This window comes from Pteropus medius, unplaced genomic scaffold, assembly GCF_902729225.1.
Source record: "Pteropus medius unplaced genomic scaffold, Ma_sr-lr_union100, whole genome shotgun sequence".
Taxonomy (NCBI): Eukaryota; Metazoa; Chordata; class Mammalia; order Chiroptera; family Pteropodidae; genus Pteropus; species Pteropus medius.
The window spans coordinates 999,185-1,019,575 of record NW_024349224.1 but is presented as its reverse complement, the minus strand read 5'-3'; the positions used below and the strand labels follow the sequence as shown (position 1 = coordinate 1,019,575).

The 20,391-nt window shown below is 63.5% G+C and overlaps 1 protein-coding gene across 1 annotated transcript; it reads left to right on the top strand.

Annotated features, from left to right (window-relative positions):
- Window positions 1-1,128: 1,128 nt before the first annotated feature.
- On the top strand, window positions 1,129-20,051 carry VSTM2B (V-set and transmembrane domain containing 2B). Its single transcript, XM_039880774.1, has 6 exons — window positions 1,129-1,322; window positions 1,730-2,345; window positions 2,892-3,076; window positions 4,041-4,070; window positions 5,322-5,808; window positions 19,556-20,051. The coding sequence occupies exons 2-6, from the start codon at window positions 2,264-2,266 to the stop codon at window positions 19,642-19,644; spliced, it is 873 nt and encodes a 290-aa protein (XP_039736708.1). The 5' UTR covers window positions 1,129-1,322; window positions 1,730-2,263; the 3' UTR covers window positions 19,645-20,051.
- Window positions 20,052-20,391: the final 340 nt, after the last annotated feature.

Below are 20,391 nucleotides of genomic sequence, written 5' to 3'. Positions count from 1 at the left end.
CAGAACCCTGCCTGGAACCCGTCCCCACATGAATCTGGTCTCCTAGAATCACGCCAAGGGCCCGCATCTGGGAAGCACAGTGCAAGTCTGCCCCCTCCCTTCAGAGGCTGAGGACAGCAAGGGGCCCAGCAGGGTCTGACGCGCACCATCCAGCGCGGTTTCTAAAGAAAGTGGGGTTTTTGAGGGAAAGCTCCTGAACCGGGAGGATGAACTGACAGAGGGCAGTGGGAACTGCCTCCTTGGGGCCCCTGCAGAGAACGCAGGTGGAGGAAGAAGGCCCCAGATGTCCCTCCCCTCCCGGCCAGAGACCTGGGCAAATGAGGCTCAGTGCCCCCTGCGGAGCCGAGGGGAGGGGGCGTGATTCCAGGGCCGATGGGAATCCTGAAACCCGGGCCTGGGAGGGCAAAGGGCGCTGTCCAGGGTCACCCGGGAAGGACGAAGCTGAGACCGGGCCTGACGGCCTCCGCCCCCAGGCCGCGCCGCGGTGGGCCGCCGCACGGTGTCTGCCCTCTGGGCTTCCTTCGCCGGGGCTGGCTCTCGGGGGACCCTCCCGGGGCAACTCCGGGAGGCTGGTGAGCGGGGGAAGCGGACACGTGAATCCCGGGGGTCTTCTCACCCGAGCCTGGGGCAGAGCTGAGCGATTGGGGGCAGGGGGTGAGGGGCAGAGATACTGAAATCACCGACTGGGGACTCGCCCCGGGAAGGGAGGCCAGGGGGGCCCAGGCCGAGCGGCGGGGCTCGCCCCCACGGCGGCTGTGCGACCCACAAGCCTGTCCCGCGGTTCCCTTAGGGGACCAAACCGCACTCCTGCAGAGGGCCGGGGAGGGGACAGGCGCCGGGATGCGGGGGCTGCGGGGGTTGGGGGCTGGGCTCTGGAATGCGGCTGCGGACCCGACCTTCGCCTCCCGCCGCCTGGGGGATCCCCTCGCGCCGGGAAACGGGGCCGCGAACAGCGAAGAGCCAGTGGGGACGCAGCGGCCAGCGACTGAGGCGCAGGAACCCACCCCCGCCCGGAAACCTCCGGAGCCGTGAGTCGTGCCGGGCGCTCCCCACCCCGCCCCGCCCGCGCCGCGGCTGCCGTCACTCACGGCCTCTGCTGGCTGGCTCGCTCGTGCGCGCTCGGCGCCACCGGCACCTGCTCGCCGGCGCCCTGCGCTCACTTCTCGCTCGCACACTGCAGACTCCCGGCGTCGCCGCGGTCACCCGGCCTCGTCCCCGGGCCCGCACAGCGCTCCGCCTTTCTCCCGGGTGCTCGGCGCCCACCCGCCCGCCATGGCCTGCGCCTGGGACAAAGAGCGGTGCGGCGCGTTGCCCAAACCCGGGTAAGGAGTTAAGGGCGGGGGTCTGCGGAGAGGGCCGCGGGACACACGCGGGGCGCGGGGATAAGCGGCCGTCTCCCGCGTTGGAGATGGAGAAGCAGCCAGGGAGAGTTTGGGTGGGAGGACCTCCAGCCAAAGCGAGTGCGGGGCGGGGCTGTGCTCCAACCGAGAGACTGTGGTTCCCGAAAGCGACCCCCACGGGCGGAGGGGGGGCGCTCCGGGGCGGGGGCGGTGCTCGCTGTGCAAGGGGAGGGGAGGGCGGGGGCGAGGCCGCGTCGGAGGCGGCTCGGTGCCCAGCCACTGACCGCCCACTCCCGTCCCCGGTCCCCTCCCCCTCTCCCCGCCTCTCTCGGGCTCTGGGTCCGCCACGCCGGACCCATCTCCCCTCGCTGCGCTGGATCGGACACCAGATCTGCGCGCCGCGGCTGAGCGCCCACTCGTCTGCGGAAAGAGCCGCGGAGGGACCGGCGGGGGCGGTGGCGGTCGATCTCGGCAGGAGCCGGAGGAGGTGGCAGTCAGGAGCCAAACCAGGCGACCGAGAGGCGGAAGTTGGCGGCTCCAAGGCGCGCGCTCCCTTGGCTAGAGATGGGTCCCGGCGCGGCCCAGCCCCTGCCCGGCGCTCCCGGCACAGACTGAACGGCGGTTCCCCATCGTCCTGCGGACGGCGGCGTAGAGGGACGCACGGACCGATCCCCGGTGGCCTCCAGGCGGGACCTCGCGTTCTGCACACCCCGCGCAGCGCCCCCCGCCGGAGCCGCGCCGGGCCAGCCGGCCAGGGAGCTGGGCTGATTGGCGGCCGCCGGCGGCCGGGGGAGGGCGCGCCGCGCGGGGCCATGGCAGGCTCGGGGGCGCCCTAGCCCGAGCGCGAGCGGGATCCGAGCCCACGCTGCCGCCACCGCCGCCTGTCCGCGCCCGGGCGCCCGCCGCCGCGCCCCCCGCGGGAGATGGAACAGCGGAACCGGCTCGGCGCCCTCGGATGCCTGCCGCCGCTGCTGCTGCACGCCCTGCTGCTGTGCGTGGCCGACGGTGAGCGCGGGAACTTTGCTGCCGCGGGGGCGCGGGGGTCCTTTCCGGGGCCGCCGGAGCCAGCCTGCCCCGGTCGCCGCGGGAGGAGGAGGAAGGGGAGGGGAAGGCGTCACGGGCCCCAGCATCCCGGCGCGCGGCCGGGTCTCGGAGCGGTAGGGGGAAGAGAGCTGCGAAGGGTCTGCGCAGCGGCGGCGCCCGCGCCCAGGTCGTTCGGAGGCGGGCCGGGGCTCCGGCTGCGGAGAGGCGGCTTGCGGGGCCCGGGAGCTGGCGCGCCCCAGGCCGGCTCCGGCGGTGCGGCGGGCGCGGGAAAGAAGCGCCTGCCGCTCCGGCCGCCCCGCCGGATGCGAAGCGAAGCGGCCTGCCGCGGTAGCCGGTCTCCGCGGCGGCCCAGCAGCTGCTCCAGCGAACTTCGCCAGCGCCTGGGCCACGCGTGGAGCTGCAGGGTGGGAAGCACAAGGCCCGCGAGCCGGGGCCAGCGTCTCGCCTGGGGTTGTCCCAGGCCCCCGCCCCACGGCTGGTCACGCCTCTCTCTTCTCCCGCCCCCAGCTACGTTTACCGAAGTCCCCAAAGATGTGACAGTACGGGAGGGAGACGACATCGAAATGCCCTGCGCGTTCCGGGGTAGCGGAGCCACCTCTTATTCGCTGGAGATTCAGTGGTGGTACCTCAAGGAGCCTCCGCGGGAGCTGCTGCACGAGCTGGCGCTCAGCGCGCCTGGCGCCCGAAGCAAGGTACCGGCCGGCAGCGCCTGGCACTGGCGCTCGGGATCCTGGGGCGGCTGGGGTCACCCCGTGGAGGAAAGGAGGGCACCGCCAGGCAGGGCAGCCCATCTCCCACGCTCCGCATCCCCACAGGATCTTTGACAGCAGTTGTTACCCCCAAGCCCTGTTCATTCCCTTCTCCCCAAACCTGAGAACTGCACACCCAGCAGGTAAAAAGCCACACGTCATCCAGTTGCAGGCTCTTGCTGGCTGGCTGCGGGCCCAGGGTCTGATGGGTGCTGGGTGGTGAAGGGAGACCCCTTGGTTGCAGGGCTTCCCCTGTGCCCTCTGCCACTTTGAGGTCTCCAGGGCACAAGGCCAAAGACTTAAGCTCCTCTGGGCTGGATTCCAGGGGCTGGCAGAGCACGATGCACAAGCAGTCACCTCCAGCTGCCACGGGATGAGAGGGCGGCTCCCACGGGCCCCTCTGCCTCTTGGCCCAGTTTCTTACATACACCCTAGCACAGCAGTGCACACACGCACGCACACACACACCTCCCCTCTACCCAGGGTCCCACGGTCCCACCCGGAGTTACTGCTCACGTCTCCCACTGCGTCCTGTCCAGACACACCAGTCCTTCCATGCAGCTTTTCACGGGGTTTCCAGAAACTCGGCAGGGAAGAGGATGCCCCGCGGGATGGAGACGGGCCTTCCTTCCCACCCGCTTGCACTCCAGCCTCCCTTCTTTGGCCAGCTCGTGTGCCGGGGCGGCCCTGCAGCTGGCCAGGCACGGGGCTAGCTGCGCGGCCTGCTTCCTTCCGCGAAACGCTCCTGGAAATCCTGCGGCCCTCCGCGCGCTCAGCCCGCACCACATCCGCAGCGGTTTCGAGTCCCAGCCCGCCTGCGGAAGGTCCCCTTGCCAGAGGCGCGCCTGAGTTCCAGGGCCTGAAGGCCGAGAGCCTAACGTCTCTCTCTCTCTCCTTTGCATTTTAGGTAACAAATAAGGACGCAACTAAAATCAGCGTAAGTGTGGAGCCCAGCGCGGGCCGCGGGTGACCCCTTCTGGCCGCTTCGCGCCCCGCAGCTTTCTCCCTTTTAGAAAGGCTCAGCGGCCGGGCGGTGTGAGGCTCCCTCGCATCCTCGCATTCGCGGCTGCTCGGCGTGTCCGGGCGCCATCTGCCGCCAGTAGCGGCGTCGGGTTCTCTTTTGTGTAAATCCAGGGTCCCGGGCTTGCATCTATCCTTCCTACGCTCTGCGCTCACCTATAAAACTCTCCGTCCGCGGCGCGCTCAGGCCCTGCGCGTCCGCCTGCCTCTCCGCTGGCATCTCTCCCAGCAGTGAGGGCGCGCCGCTCCTCGCTCTGGCTGCTACGGGCCCCTCTGGTGGGCCCCACCCCCGCCCCCACACCTGGCGCCCAGGCGTTGCCCGCCCTGCACTGCCCTGCGCCTGGGTTGGGGTTGCAGTGCCAGGGAAGCGGGGGTGGGAGGGGGGTGGCAGTCTTGCCAGGATGCGGACCGGGGTGGGTGGGGTTTGTAACTCACGGAGGAGATGCGCCCAAGCTTCACAGGGTCTGGAGACTCCCTCGCGGGCTAGGTTCCCACGTGAGGGTGCCCTGGCTGCATGGTGAGGACCACCAAGTGCGTGCTGCCGTGTCCCCACCAGGCGAGGGTGGGGGAAGGGCTTTGTTGGGAGCTTCAGGCTGACCCCAGTAAAGGTTAGGTTCATAAGTAGGGGGCCCAGGGGATCCAGCAGCAGCCTCAGCGTGCCCTGCCTCCTCGGGAGGGAGGGCGGAGGGTTAGCTGCCAAGGGCTGGGACCTCAGCAGGTACATACCTGTAGCGTGAGGGCAGGCAGCTTCCTGGGGACACCACGCAGACCCTCCCGATTCACCTGTACTGTGAGGGCAGGCGGCTTTCTGCCACACGACGCGGCCCCTCCCGATTCTAGAACAGGACCAGCAGCCCTGGGGGCCAGACTCGAGGCAGTGCCTGAGCCCATGCTGTCAGCTGCACCACCCGGTTAGGATGATGGGCACCTGGGGACATGAGGCAGGGCAGGACCACCCAGGGGCCGGTCGGAGTTGGGAGCGCCGTTCCGCTGGAGAGACAAGGGGTGAAACAGCGAAAGGAAAACTCGGTCGTGATGGGCAAGCCTGGGTGGCAGAAGCGCAGGGGTGCCGGAGCTGGGGGCGCCATGGCGCCGGGTGGGCGCGGAGCCCCTGCGAGCCGGGACAGCCCCGAGAGGGTCTCTGAGCCCCTCGCCCGCTGTCTTGCAGACCGTGCGTGTCCAGGGCAATGACATCTCGCACCGGCTGCGGCTGTCCGCCGTGCGGCGGCAGGACGAGGGCGTGTACGAGTGCCGCGTGTCGGACTACAGCGACGACGACACGCAGGAGCACAAGGCCCAGGCGCTGCTGCGCGTGCTCTCGCGCTTCGCGCCGCCGCACATGCAGGCCGCCGAGGCCGTGTCCCACATTCAGAGCAGCGGTCCGCGTCGCCACGGCCTCGCCAGCGCCTCCGGCTCCAACCACGTGGGCGCCACCGGCGCCGCAGGCCGCGCCACCTCCGAGCCCGGCCACGACGACCGGAGCCCGCCTCCCGGGAGCCCTCCCGCTGCCCCGGGTCCCGGAGTCCCCGAGGCCGCCGCCGCCTCCGCGGCCCACACAGCCACCGCCACCACCACTGTCGCTGCTGCAGCCGCTGCTTCGTCAGCGTCGCCGCCACCCGGCCAGGCGGTCCTTCTGCGCCAGAGGCACGGCTCCGGTAAGGGCGGGCGCCGAGACGGGGCGCCGGCGCTGAGCCGCGGGGACCGCCCGCTCGGTCCTTCGCTGCGAGTAGCTGGTAATGTGGCCCAGGGCGCGTGTTTCCCCACCTCTTTGGGGCTCCCTTCCCGCTGATTTCCTGTCTTGGTTGTTGGCCGCTGGAAGCCTTCATGACTGCATATTATGAGCGTGGAGGCCGGAGTGTGGGGGCTCTCACATCAGCTCGGCTGTGTGTGGGGGGGGCGCTGCCTGACCCCGCTGAGCAGACTGCGGTGTCTGCCCCCCAGACCGGCTGCTCTGCAGCCTCTGCTCTCCTCGGCAAGGCCCACGATGGCCCTAGGCCCAGGGTGGGCACCTAGAAGTTGAGGCCTGCTCCCATAGGGAGCTGAGAAGGCTGGTTGGGGGGGGCGGGAAGCCAGACAGCAGAAGGTCCCCAAAGGGAGCCACTGCAGAGAACCGGCAACCTGGTGGGAAGAGGCTACTCAGCAGTCATGGGGTGACCGAGGATGGACACAGCTGCCCCGTGTGTCCCTGCTCCCCAAGCATCCCGCACGCTCTCTGCTGGCTCAGAAACGGGCCTCAGAGACGGTCTCCCTGCCTATGGCTGATTTTGGGGTGCCACGGCTCGCTAAACACCACCCCCTCGCTCTTGTGGATGAACAGTCTGGCAGGGAGCAAGCGGTCGGGCCTTGCAGCACTGGGGGGCTGGGTTCTGGGCCAGCACGTGAACCTTCCGGGTAGACGGAGCACATTCTTGTGCCCTCTGCTCATGTTCGCATGCGGGCCGCCTGCGGCCAGCCTCAGAGCTCGTTAAGGAAGCGGGCTCTCGGTTCCACTGGATGTGGGGTGATGGGCAGCCTCGCCCACCTCCCTGGCTGATTCTTCATCCGGCCGAGACCCTGCTGACCTATCTTCCACATCGGTTCAGTTGTGTCTCGATTCTAGCTACACTCCCAGTGGGCTCAGGCTGCGGGCTGGGTCTGGAAGCCTCGTCCCTCTCAGGAACCACACAGCTACCCCACAAGGCAGTAGGGAGACATAAGTCAGCTGAGACCTGTGGGGGCCTCTCCCCAACAGCTCCAGGATCCCCAGCTGCCTTGGAACTTTCTATTCTCTGTATTAGTTTAAGGTAACACTAGCTACTTTGACAAATAAAACCCCGAAATGCCAGTGGCTTAATACAATTCCAATGTATCATTTCTGGTTCACATCAAGTCCTGCTCTGGAGTATGTGTGTGTGTAGCAGGGAGACTCTGTTCCATGCAGTCATTCAGGGACCCAGGCTGACGGTGACCTTACCATCTTTAGCAAGAGGCTTCCAAGGTCACTCTGGGCATGGACATCTAACCAGCAGATAAGGGAAGAGAATGGAATTAGCCCCTCTCAACCCGGTTCCCTGAGAGAACCGCGCCCGGAGCACAGAGGCTACATTGTATGTACATCAGCTGACGTCTTCCTTATGCATTCAGAAGGGCTCTAAGTGGGTATCACTCTTGGAAGATGGAGAAAATAGCCGCTCAGGTCATTTTGGTAGGGCTTAATCGTCTCAGAGAAAAGCTGGAGTGGAGAATGGCAAGGGGGAGTTTCAAGGGCCGGGCCGAGAAAGGATAAACATCACTACCATCGGCATTGGCATTCGTTGGCCATAACTCAGGCTCCTTGGCCAACGTCGATGCGGGGCAGGCTGGGAAATGTAGTCCTCAGCTTGGCAGCGGCTTTCTAACCTCGTCTTCTCACGGTGGAAGGGGAGTGTGACTCTGGAGGGAAGGTAGCCCTCTCTGTCCAGCACACAGTCAGTGTACTGGAAGAGTGCTCTTGACTCGTAGCATGATTAGCTTAGTCGATGCTGGTCGGTGAAGGAAAGACCCGTCTGCACCATCCCTGGGGCCCCAGCAGGTGACCCTGTGTGTCTCGGGCTGGGGCATTCCTCTGGGCAAAGGGAGGGCTTGGGAGGCAGAGGCCCAGACGTGATGGCGTCTCCGTCACTTACTGGCTATGTGGCTGTCGGCAAGTGGCTTAACGTCTCCGATTGTGTTTCTTACTCTGTAGAACAGACACGGTAATCCCTGACCTTAGAGGGAGCTGCTGTGTGAATGTCTATTGTTGTCACCATGGCCATTACCTGCGTTGGCTGGAGACGGGGCGGGGGTGGAGGGGTAGGGGAGACAAGTCTGGGTGCTTGGGCAGCTGGAAGCTGTGGGGGCGACAGACACCATTGAAGGCATTAGTTAAGGAAGGGCCATAGGAAAGAGGTCTTTGAAAGTGAACTCGGTAGCACTCACAAAAATGTCAAGGTCAGGGGCTCGTTCCGGCTGAGTCTCCTTGACCCCTGACTGGAGCTTGAGCCCCTGAGCCCAACTGACTCTTCGTGGCCTGGCTGGTCAGAGCTCCCATCTCTGGCTGGCTATGGGGCAGCTCATCCCCACAGCAGGGAACCCATCCGTGGAAGGTGGCCAGGACAGTGCCCTTCTGTCTGGAAGTTCTGTTCTGATGGCACGGTGCCCAGGGCCTCCCGGCAGGCGGGGCCCTGGATGCCTGCCAGCCACAGGGCAGCATATGCATGCCCACGTAGATCGGGGCAGGAGCCCGGGCCAGGGGCTCCACTGTCCTCCCTGGAGTGGGGGGTAGCGTCCATTTCTCTCCAGAAAGCATAGCCAGCTGGGCTGACAGGGCAGTGCTACGGGGGTATGATGGCCCCTAAGGTCTCTGTCACTCCCAAACCCTTGCCAGCTTCCAAACATGCCAAGAACCATGCAGAGCCATCTCAGAGGCCCAGAGTCTTCTCCAGCTCCTGTTCGAGAGGCCAGGATGGCAGGTCTTTAGCTGAGAGGCCAGGGAGCCTGTGTCCTCTGCTCTCGGGGTAACGTTCCTGGGAGGTCACCGTACTGTGAGCATCTGTATGTCCCACTCTGAGAGTGGACAAGCAGGTTAGGTGACTTCTAACCCACAAACATACCCAAATGGCCGTGATCCCAAGGCAGGACCCATGCCTTCTTAAGTGTCCTATTTTGTCCCATCCCTAAAGGCCACCGAGGCCACGGGCTGTTGATGGGTGGAGCCTGCAGACCATGCCCGGGTCTTGGGCATCGTTAACCTTTCTGTGGGACTGTGTGGCTGAGCATCACTCAGTCCTGCTGAGTGTCCCCAGGATCAGCGGGCCAGCCGATGGCCCGGTGCCGCCAGCAGCGTGAGCCAGAGAGGAAGCTCAGAGCTCTCAGCAATGAGGAGGGGAAGGGGCCGGGACGGACTGCTCCCCCCTGGTCAATAGGCAAGACTGTTTGCAAGATGCTTCGGCCAGCGCGCTGGCAAAGCAGGTGGCCCATTCGAACAGGGCCGTGGAGGAGAGGGCGTAAGAGTCGTGTTTAAAGGTGTGGACAGGTTGGGGCATCAATGAAGGATGTGTGTCGGTCCCCAGGGCTAGGCAGTGGGAGCCATCAGCACCTCTGGCCGGAAGGAGCATGGAGAGGGAGCTGTTAGCGGAACGCAGGAGGTTAGCCGGGTGGAGAGGCCTGCCTGGCAGGAGCTGTGGCCTGAGTAGGGGGACATGGCCACCCCACAGTGGCCCAGCGAGGGCCTCACTCTCCGCCGCCCTCCAGTCTTCTGCCAGGGCCTCCCCTTGGCCACACCCTCCTGGGAGCCGAGGGCAAGAATGATGGAAGCACGGGGCGGGGTGGGGCACCAGGGGCTCAGGTGGAGGTGGGGGGTGGGTCTGGGAGCCACTGAGGGGGCAACCCACAAAGCTGGATCCCAGCCCACCCCCACTCCAGGATAGACCCAGAGCAGATTCTAAATGACGAGGCCATCCCAGGCCTGGGGCAGGCAGACACTGACTGTCTGAGATTGGCAGCTTCACGGGTGGTCTCCGCCTGTGTCCCCAGACAGTCACCCGTTGAGCGATTTCTCCTGGAAGGAAGTCAGACGTCCCCGACAACCCGCGTTGCTCTGTGTACCCGTCCTCAGCCTTCGGCTCCTGCCCGGAAACCTCCCTTGCCCCCACAGGTGCCCAATGCAGCCAAATGCGTATTTTCGCACTACGAGTTTATGTGCAAAAACTCATTCATTTCACGTCTCATTTGTCAAGAGACATTTTGGTATTTGTGCTTAAAAATAACGTGGGCTGGATTAGCAGAGCAGAGCTGGCGCAGGAGACCAGGCCCCTTCCTAGCCACGGTCGTAAACCTGGCTCCTAATTAATCTGAAAGCTGACCTATTTTTTATGAACACTTTGTTGCTGGTTGCTGTTTCTAGAAAAAAAAAAAGAGGGAGAGAAAGAGAAAACACAACAGAATATCATCCAGACAAACCCTTCTAACCGGGAAAGGCATGAGGTGAAGCCTAGATCAGCCTCCAAAGAATACCGTTTGCAGCTGAACAGCTCATATGTTGGCAAGAGAGTCCCCTCGGCAGGGACCTGGGGATCGGATCCGTGGTGTGTGAACCTCTAATTAGCCTTGGGCTCCGGCTCCAAGGAGAGGCGCCCTGGCCCCTACAGAGAGCCAGCCGCATGTGGCAAACTGCTGCCTCTGCCCACACAGAGAACTGGCTCTCGATATTTCAATTAATAATGAGAGAAAGACAGCCAAGGCCATGGGTGTGACGGCTTTAGAGAGGCTGTTACTGCTGGAAGCCAGCAAGGGAGCAGCCTGGGTGTTGCCATGGCAACCGTAAACCGTGAGCAAAGGGGACCGTGGACAAGGTGAAGGCGCTCGCTCTCGACCCATGCCCCCAGTGGATGACAGAGCGAGTGGAAATGGTGCCAACATGACCCGGCAGAATGTCCCTGCAGTGGGGACAGTCTTCAACAAGGCCAGCAGGGCCAGGCACGGTCGGTCCCTGGTATTTCCACCTCCTCAGACCCATGAGGACCTGAGAACCTTAAATAAACAGCCCGCTCTCCCCTCCAGGGAGATGTGACACGAGGACCACAATTAAATAGGAAGTAAATCTGGCAGAAGTCGTCTCAGACAAGAGAGGGCGAGGGTCTCTGAGCATCTGTAAAGTGAAGGGTTTCGTAACGGAAATGGCCGAGCCTCACAGCTGGCAGATGTCCGCATCCTCCCTGACAGCGGCCAACTACGTGAGTACCGGCCCTATGCCAGCCTTGCATCAGCCAGTCAGTCACATGATCGCCGTGAACGAGGGCTAGGATGGCAGCCACGGACCCAGCTCAGGGCGTCAGGGCGCCCATGTATGTCCAGGACAAAGCCATCAGTGTCTGCGGGACTCCCGATCAGGGAGAGCCCCGATCCAGCCGAGGCAATCAGAGGAGGCTTCCTGGAGGTGGTGGTGTGTGGTTTCAAGCTTAAATGAGGCACCTGAGGGGAGCTTCTGGAGGCCTCGCCTTCCCACCCCACTCTGTATCCCACAGGTAGAGAAAGTCACTCCGAACAGAGTGGACTTTGTCAGTCACTGAGTGGTCAGCCAGCTCACTGCACAGCCATTCTCTCAGCGACCGAGAGACCCCAAGTTCAGGATAAAAGAGGGTGCTGTGGATGGTAACGACGAAAAATAATAACACAGAACTCACCACGCACGTGTCTCCTGGGCTTCGCCCCTCTCTGCAGGTCTCCGTAACGCCCCCTGCCTCGCTTCATCAAACAGTCCTCTCCTGGGTGGACCCCGGCCCCCTCCCCAGCTGGGGTGGCAGCCCCCACGGGAACCAACCTTCTAAATGTCACCAGGAGCCAAACCCACCAGGAGCCTCTCGTTAAAGCTGCCGGGTGCACATTCTCAAAGCTCTGGACAGTGAGGCCTCCCCAAGCATGGAGGGGATGTGCGCGGTCAAGCGCCCGTGTAATGCGGTATTGATCAGCTCTGCCCCATGCCCCGGGGACCGAGCAAAGGCTTGGCTGCGGCCTGGGCCCCAGAGCATTATGGGAGAGGCCGCCTTGGTTTTAAGACACCTTTGCATCACAACTGTCCTTTTTCCGCCTCCCGTCTTTGCTGTTACCGAGCGTGTCTTGGGAGCTCGTAAGCGACGCCGCGAGATGCTTCCCTTCGCGTGGGGCTGCAGGAAGGTCTGAGCTCACGGGCCCGGGGCGCAGCCCTGTCACTGCCGTCACTCCGGGTCTGGCCTGCTCCCGCTCCTCCTGGCTCTGGCGCTCCAGAGAAGGCGTGCTCTCCGCAGCCCGGCCACCTCCGGGTCACGGTTCAGCTGCCGTCCAGCAGTGAGCCCTGGACGCGGCTTCGGGAAGCGCTCAGCCGCCGGGCAGAGCGTGAGGCCTGCACCGCGCCCGGGCCCCCTTGCCCGCCCGCGCCCTCTGTGAGCTGGCCCTGGACAGGCCGGCCTCGCGAAGCTTGTCCCTAAGTCGGTGACCCTGGGCGAGGCGGTTTCTGTGAAGTACCAGTTCTGTCTGTCACCACTGCTCTCCAGGGTGAGATGTCGCAGCTCTTTCGGGCTGGCTTCTGGTTTCCACGATTTAGGGCTGAGTTTGGGGGCCCGGCGCCCACCCACTCGCCCACGCCCGTGGGCTCTGCTCCATGCAGCTGGGAAGTGACCACTTTGCCAGAGGGCTGCCACAAGGACAGACCACGCCGTCCCGTCCCTGAAGGCCAACTGCGGACGGGGCACCTCTTGAGCGCGCCCAGCCGCACACCCCGCCCGTTAGGGGCCAGCGAGGCCCAGGGAAGTGGCGCAGGCGAGGCCGCAGAGCTGAGAGGCTGAGTACGCGGAGGAGGAAGTCGCACTCGCTCTGTTTCCTGCCAGCCCCGCTCCCCCGGCACTTCAACCCCTCTCACCCCGGAGACCCCCTAGGCAAGCCCGGGTCTGAAGTTCTAACGCCCGACCAGCCCGACCAGCGCGACCAGCGCTCCCTGCTTCCTGCCATCCAGCCTGAGTCTGACCCGCCTCCCCCACATCAGCACAGTCCCCGCACGAGTCCACTGTTGGGATTCGCATCCCGACCCTCCATTCCCGCTGCCCCGTGCAGGCTCCCATCCATATCGTCTGGATGTCACCAGAGAGCCAGCGACAGGATCAGAGGCGATAATCCACAGGAAGCGTCACGCTTCGCACAGGGCCTGGCGCCTAGAGAGGGCTCGCTGGCTGTTGGTTCTTGTCGTGTCATCGTGGGAATGGCACGGTGTCCAGGACCCTCTCGTGGGGCCCGCTGGTGGGACAGGCCGCTCCGAACTGAGGCTCGCTCGCTCCGCACCGCTGTGAGCCTGGAGCTACAGGGGACGCAGGCAAGCTGATGGGCTTCAGGACAGAAAGTGCCATCAGCTTGCACGTGGCTCGGCGAGTGGCGATTTCTGTCCTCCCTCTGTCCGTGCCATTTCGCAGGGGAGGGTAGGAGATGGGATGATGCCATGTCCTCGTCCTTGCCCGGCAGTGGCTCTTTTCCGTGAGTGAGACCCTTGGGGAGCAAGGACAAGTCCATTGTGGCTTCTCGTGTTCCACAGTGCCTTGCTGGTGGCCCTGCCAGCAGGCCCGCCATGCGCCTGTGCTGTGATAGGTCTCATGTCACTGCTGGACAGGCCGCCGTCAGCAGGGAGGCTGCAGTGACGGGAGGAGGTGGGCCCTGCGGCCGGCAAGGAAGTCAGGTGAGGAGAGGCGGGTCTTCGTGCCCTAGACACGGCCATCTCCGTGGGAGACGGTGACGGTCAGGTGGCCGGGGAGCCACTTGGGCAGGCCTGGACTGGCGAGGACGTGCCTTGCCGCCCCTCCCCCACCGGCACGGCTCGCGTGGGAAGCGCAGCTTCCCGAGGCTGGAGCTCGGGCCAGGTCGCGGGCGCGAGGCTGGAGCTCGGGCCACGTCGCGGGCGCACACTGGCTCTCCCGCCAGGCTCCCGCGTCTTGCTTTCCGTGCTCGCGTGCCACCCAGCTGCCCTCGCTGCGGCTCTCTGTGCCTGACGACCGACCATAAAGGTGCTGCTGGCACCCTGGGGCGTGTGCGCGGAAAGCAGGACGGAGCCACCACAGGAGGTGCTGGGCACCTTAGCTGGCTGCATGCAGGGCCAGGACCCCTCCGCCCCCCTGAGCCCGCCTCCCACCCAGCACAGAGCCCACTGCAGGCTCCCCGAGAAAGGAGGTCCACCGCCTTTAGAGGGTACCGCCTCATACAGAGCCCCTCCTCTGCTGACCCCCGGCCCTCGCCCACCGTCCTTCCTCGGGAGGAAGGCCCGGTTCTCCAAAAGCCAGGAAACCCCATCTGTGACGCCCGACCCCTCGTAGCGACTTTTATTGCAACTGATTCTCACGCAAACGCCACTTGGCCCAGGGGGAGGATCCTTAATAAACCAGGGGGAGCGGGGCTGACACCACGTGCGGCTCAGGCGGAGCTGGGGCGGGGGTCCCTGGCCAGCCGCTTTCTGGTCTGGCCTGGCCCGGCGGAGGCGCGGGAGCCTGCAGATCACCAGGCGGACCAGCCCTTGCGGCAGGGGGCGGCCAGACCGGGCAGGAGGTGCTCGGGGAAGGTGCTAGGGGGCAGCGAGCAGGTGAGAGGGCTCGGGGCCAAGCGGGCTGGTAGTCGGGGGTCATCTCACAGAGGGTCAGCAGGCTTGTCTGACCCTGCAGCCAAGCAGTCTCGTCCGTCTTGAGCACCCAGAAGGTCTCCACTGCTGTTTTGGGGCTCCCAACATTCCCTCCCCTGTCCTGGAGTTGGTGCCTGGCCGAGTACCCCATCCAGACTGACACCCGGGAAGGCGGCCCGAGCTGATGAGTCTCTGTTCCCTACTACTCACATTCCCCGGGCCTGGCCCTGGTTCATTCATCCAGTCACTCATTCAGTCAGCTGTCCATTGAGCACCTTCTGTGTGCAGGTGCTCAATGTGAGTAAGACCTAGCAGGTCCTGAGAGCCTCACCGGGAGAGAGAGACGGACACTGATCAGTCACATGGCTGGAAATTTGCCGCCGTGGCTGGTGCAGGACCGTGGGCTTTGGGAGCTGAGAATAGGGGTCTTGACCGGTCAGAGGAGGGTCGCTGAGCGAGTAACCCTTGAGCCATAATCTGAAAGGTGGTTAAGAGTTGGCTCAGTAAGAGAGGATAAGGCCTTCCAAGAAAAGGACGCAGGCTGTGCAAAGGTCCTGTGGCAGAGTAGGGAGCAGGGGGCACGAGGCCTGACAAAAAATAATGGTGGCTGGGGCGGAGAAGGCAGGACCAGCTCAGGGATCACACTCCACGAGGCCGCCTGACAGGGAGGGAGCTTCGGCATTATCCTCAGGGCAACAGGATGGGGAATGAGCGGGTGGCAGGGCATGACGCTTTTGGAAATGGCACTGGCCACGGTGTGGAGATTGGAGAAGCAGGTGGAGCGGGTGTGGGATGTGGGAGACCATAGACCATTCAGAGGCAGCGATCCAGCCCACAGAGGACAGCGTGCGCCCGTCTGGACGCACGGGCGGAAAGCAAGTAGCTGGAGGATGAGACAAGAGAAGGGTGTGTGACTGGAAGGCTGGAGGAAGGGGAGGGGCGAGGAGCGCGTGGAGGGGAGTTGGGTGGAGGGGCGAGTGTGGGTATGAGGAAGGATGGGTGGACACGCGGCTGAAGCATGCACGGGGAGGTGTGTGTGTGTATCGTGCACGCTGGGCCTCGCAGGACGCAAGGCTGGGTTCCAGACGTGCTGAGGGCAGGCGCTGCCCACACCCCAATGCTGCACCCTCAGCCCGTGTCGTCCTCAGAGAGAAAGGCCCCAGGCAGAGCCCAGAACGCCGTGCCAGCCTATTGCTGCCTGCGGTCACCAGGCCACGGGAGGGACATGTGCCACTGTGGACACAGCCAGTCCCCAGCCTGCCCCAGCTCCCCCGACCCTTCAGCCCGCAGATGGCACCACTATCCCTCTCTGGTGAGGGCCAGGTTGGGACCCCTCCACCTGCTGGACATTGGGCACTTCAGTGGGTGCAGCCTGGCCAAGATTCGATGGTTACTGTCCATGTTGAAGTTAATGTAGATATAATTTTTTCACGCATTTAAAAAATTAGGCCTGCAGGTGGGCGGATGAGTAATGGTATCTGTATTACAGACTAATGTAACAAAAAATACGCAAGGCAGTGATTCTCGATGCTTTCCAGTCCGCAGAGTCATGTTGTAACACGTGACACGTCCTGGGCAGCTCCTCTGGGCTGATCTTATTTAATGAGCACATGTTATAGAATTTTCAGAGCACCGTCCCTTGGCAGTTAAAATGTATCACCCTTGTCAGTTAGATTGTGTTTCTGCAGTCTTCACTGTGAAACACAAAGGTCCAGACGCCCCCAGGATGGGAGCTTTTGTGTCCTGGCCGGCTGGCCACCCCGGCCTCGGGCCCCTTCCCACCTAGCCCTCAGGCCTCTGGTCCTTCATTCCTGCCTCTTCGTGGCCAGGCCCAGCTCCAAGACGAAGGCTTCTCTGTCACCCTCGGCGAGGGCCCAGGCTGGCCAGTGATGGGAACGGGGCTAAGGGCCAGTCCGCTCCCAGCTGCTGCGGGCAGACAGGCCTCCGTCCCGGGGCTGTGGATGCCTAAGTCCAGCCCATCAGGGCCGGCCGGGCTCCGACTGTGGCCACATGGGCCCCCTCCTCTCCTATCTCAGGCGGCCCCGGAGGGAAAGGCGAGCTGACCAGCTCAGCCAGGGCCCTCGGCCTGGCCTGCTGCTTCTTTAGCCGGAAGCCTTCTTCAAAAGACAGTTACAACAGCACCAAATGCAGGACACATGCAGGTGGCCTCGCTCCACTTGGCACAGGAGGGTGCTCGTCGGCGTCCTCATGTCCAGACAGCTATGCAGCGGTGCAGTGGCTTTGTCCCCTGCCACCTGCACTCATGCAGCGCTGAACGGGGCAAGGCCAGGCACCGCGGTGTCAGCCCGCAGACTGGACCTCCAACTCAGCCCTCGCCCCAAGGGCCGGAACCGGCCTGTTCCCCATTCTGGTAGGCACAGCCAGGCCTCAAGTGTATTTAAATTTTACTTACTCTTCTGAAATCCGAAATAATTTTTGGTTGTTAAGCTATAGCACACAAAAAAAAGAAAATGCAGCCTCTGCTCTGAGCGACCTCAGACGGAAGGGCCCTGTCCCCCGGCTGCAGCTCCTCGGCCACCAGCCGGCCTGCAGTGGCGACGGGCCAGGTGTGTCTGGGGGGGTGGCCGCGGCTGTCTGCGAGCCACGCTACCCACAGCCACCAGGCAGGTGTTGCGGACCACTGCAGAGGCCCGGGGGACTGTCCGTGGTCCTGAAGGGCGGGGAAATGGGCAGTGGCTACTCTGTACACTGTCCCCCCTGGTCAGCTGGGGCAAAGCCTGCAGTGATCTTGATGTCCACGGAGTGGGGATGGTCCCTTCAGTGCAGCCAGGCCAGAATGGGGGTGACCAGCTGCCACCCCTGCATCCCCCCCCCAGCCACCTGACCCATGGGCTTGGCCTGCACGTGGCGAGGTCAGCGAGGGTCTCAGAGAACGGCCTGAGCAAAGCGTCCTCCTTCACTGCTGTCGTGGGGCATCGAGTGGCCAGAGTCCCATGCTGTTTCCGACAGGGCCTTTGGAATTCTGGTTCTGCTAAATAAGTGGGGTGCTGGCGCCTCTGCCGCTCCGCGGGGGCGGGGCACTCCCGCCGTGTGCTTCGGGAGCCTCTCGAAAGGCTTCGGAGGGCTGCTCATCCTGCGCACCATCGAATGATGGAAGTTGATACTCACAGAGCCAAAGCAGCCTTTGTTTCTTTTCGAATGATTAGCACAGTGGTGACAGTCGTTTGATACAAAGAATGAGTCAGCAATTACTCCTTCAAAGCCTTCCGCCTGGGCTCCAGCGGCTCAGTTCTCGGCTCGCCCGGTTCCCCAGCTCGCCCAGGACAGGTAAGCTTGTTCCCGTGCTTCTCCTGGGGAACGGAGGGGCTAGAGGACAGGCCATTGGGACACCCGGTCAGCAGCAGCCTCCTGCCATTGCCGCCTGGGGTCTTTTGAGAAAGTCTCGTGTCATTCTGAAATGCTGAAGCATGAGCAGGTGAGACTGTATTCGTGGGAAAGACCAGCCGTGTCTGGAGGCAAATCACCGTTTCTCGTGTTCTCCCGGTTCGCAGCCTGCGTCAGACCCAGGACCGAGACGCTGGAGGGTCCAGGACGCAGGCACACCTGCTCGTCAACGCCTCCTGTGGCTGCCCCGGCTCCCCTGTGCCCGGCTGAGCGCCAGGGTCTGCAGGAGCATGAAGGTCTGAGCCAGGTGATCCAGGTGCCCAGAAGCCCAGGAGGCAGTGCCGTGCTGGCCCTGCCCGTTCACTGAGCACCTGAGCCTGGGGACTTCCTCACCGGCAGCCGCTGCCACCATATCCACCCTCGTCCTTCCCAGTGACGAGTGACAGCGAGGAGCGGAAAGGAGGTCCTGAGTTTGGGGTGACCACGCCCCCTGGCCCTGCCTGCTGAGAGCTGGCACCAGGCAGGATGTCCACGTGGATCACACTGCGAGGAGTGACGACTGAGTCTCCGACGGGGAAGGTTGGGCGTGTGGATCCGCCCTGCCCCCGCCCCCCAGCAGGCGCAGGACCGCGCCTGGAATCCGTTACCTGTCGACGCAGTGTGCACCGCAGGTGGCCCACATGAGCTGTCTGAGCACAGCCTCGTTTCCCAGAATGGACATAGGGAGCCCGGCACCTCAAGGCGGAAGGGCCCCGAGCATTCGTCCAACCCTTCCTCCTGGGCCTGGGGAGTGGCCCCCGTGGCCAGGACAGTTACCAGCAGAGCAAGAACGACTAGGGGTTGGGGGGACACCTTGGGTCCCCACTGGTCACTAGCTGACCACCGGCAGAGGGAGGCTGCAGGTGCAGGCCCGGCCGGTCAGGAAAGCCACAGAACTGGCATCCTGGCCGCGGCTCCCGTGGGCACCAGGTCTGCTTACCGTGGGAAGGGTCTCCGGAGGCTCCCTCGGGTGGGATCTCCAGCCCAGCTGGCAGGGTCTGTGAGGGGGCGGGGCCTTCCGTTGGTGCAGGTGGGCGGGAAACTGCTTCGGGGAGGACCAGCGGACTCAGCAGTTAGCAGCGCACTTCTGGGGTGGGGGCAGCACCCGGGAGCAAGCGGGCAGCACTTCTGCCCGGGCTCCCCTCCACAGCCCTGGCGGGAGCACTGCATCCCCTGGGTGAGGCCTGGGGCTCACAGCATGCTCTCCCCTTCTCGCCCCAGAGGCCTTCCGACCGATGATGACGGACAGGTAGAGAGCCGGGCGGGCAGCCCAGGTGTGGCAGGAGGAAGGCAGGGCACGTGGCCAGGGGACCCCTCTTTAGTGCCGCACTGGAGAAGCAAGTGGGGGTTACCTCCACCAGAATAGTGCCGGGCTCACTCCCCAGCAACTCCAGCCCACCCACCTGCACCAGCCGGAGCTTTCTGAGCTCCCCACTTGGACCCCAAGGGCATGGAAAGACTTGCACAGAAAGTCAGGGTATTGATGAGCGCCAAGCTCTGCAGTTCGGGCAGGAGCTGGACGGGTTGGAGTTGTGTGCAATCTCGGAGTCTTCCTGGAGGAGTGGGGAAGTTGGGCCTTGAACGCTGAGGGCACTTTACAACGTAATATTGGGGGCGACAGGGTGGCTGGGAAGCATATTGTCTTTTCAGTCAACTGAAACAGTGACCGGGACTTTAAATCTGCCGTCCAGCACGCCCCGCTGCAGGCCGGGAGCCGGGAATGGAGTGAAACAGTCAGCAAATGCTTTCCGCGCCCAGGAGCAGCCTCCACGCGCCAGCCCGTCCGGAGGCCCCGGGCCCCGGGCAGTCTCGCGGGCCCGTCTGCTCGCGGGCAGGCCGCTCGGTCCTCGTGGACCAGGTGCTAACCGTGCCCGTTTTCTTGTCCCCTGCAGGCACGGGCCCCGCCTACACCACAGACCCGCTCCTGTCCCTGGTCCTGTTAGCTCTGCATAAGCTCCTCGGCCAGCTGGCGGGGCAGTGACGGACTCTCCGCGTCCGCGTCCTGGGTACCCACGCGGCCCCTCAGAGCCTGGGCGAGGATCGTGTCGCCAGACGGACGGTGAAAGACTGAGAAGCATGACTAAGTCCATGTGGGAAATAAATAAAGCATATTTTTGAGGAAGTTACACAAATGTAGGACACCCGAAATAATGCGCCCAGGCTCCGGACGAGACGCGGTCGGCCTGCGCTGACGCGTGGGGTCGGTTTCTCTCCCGCGCGCTCCCCGTTCCCAGACTCGGCCTCCGGGTCTTCATTTTGCACGAATGGTTGAGCAGTTACCTTTAGGACGCGACGTGAAAACATTGGCTTGCAGCCTTTCTGACAAAGCAAAATATTTTTAGTAGATTTTCGTGTTTGGGAATTTTTTTTAATTTACTTTTTTTCTTTGGGGGCTTACCTCTTTTTATTAAAGTAAATTATTTCCTTTGAGACATTTTGATTTAAAAAAGATACACCTTATCATAATTAAAATTCACTGTCAATAATATTTATTTTTAAATAAACATTGGAAACGAGGTCTGACACTTGTTTATAAACTGTATTGTATATTGCTGAATAACGGTTGAATAAAAAATGACTTTGAAATAAGCTTCCTACAGTCATGTATGAATGAATGTGAAGCCTCTGTGCAGCCCGGATGCTGTGACCCGTTCTTCGATGCCAGCTGTACCCTCAGCCAGATGCAGCCAGCATGGAGGACAGCCCAGGGCACCTGGCCAAAGCCACA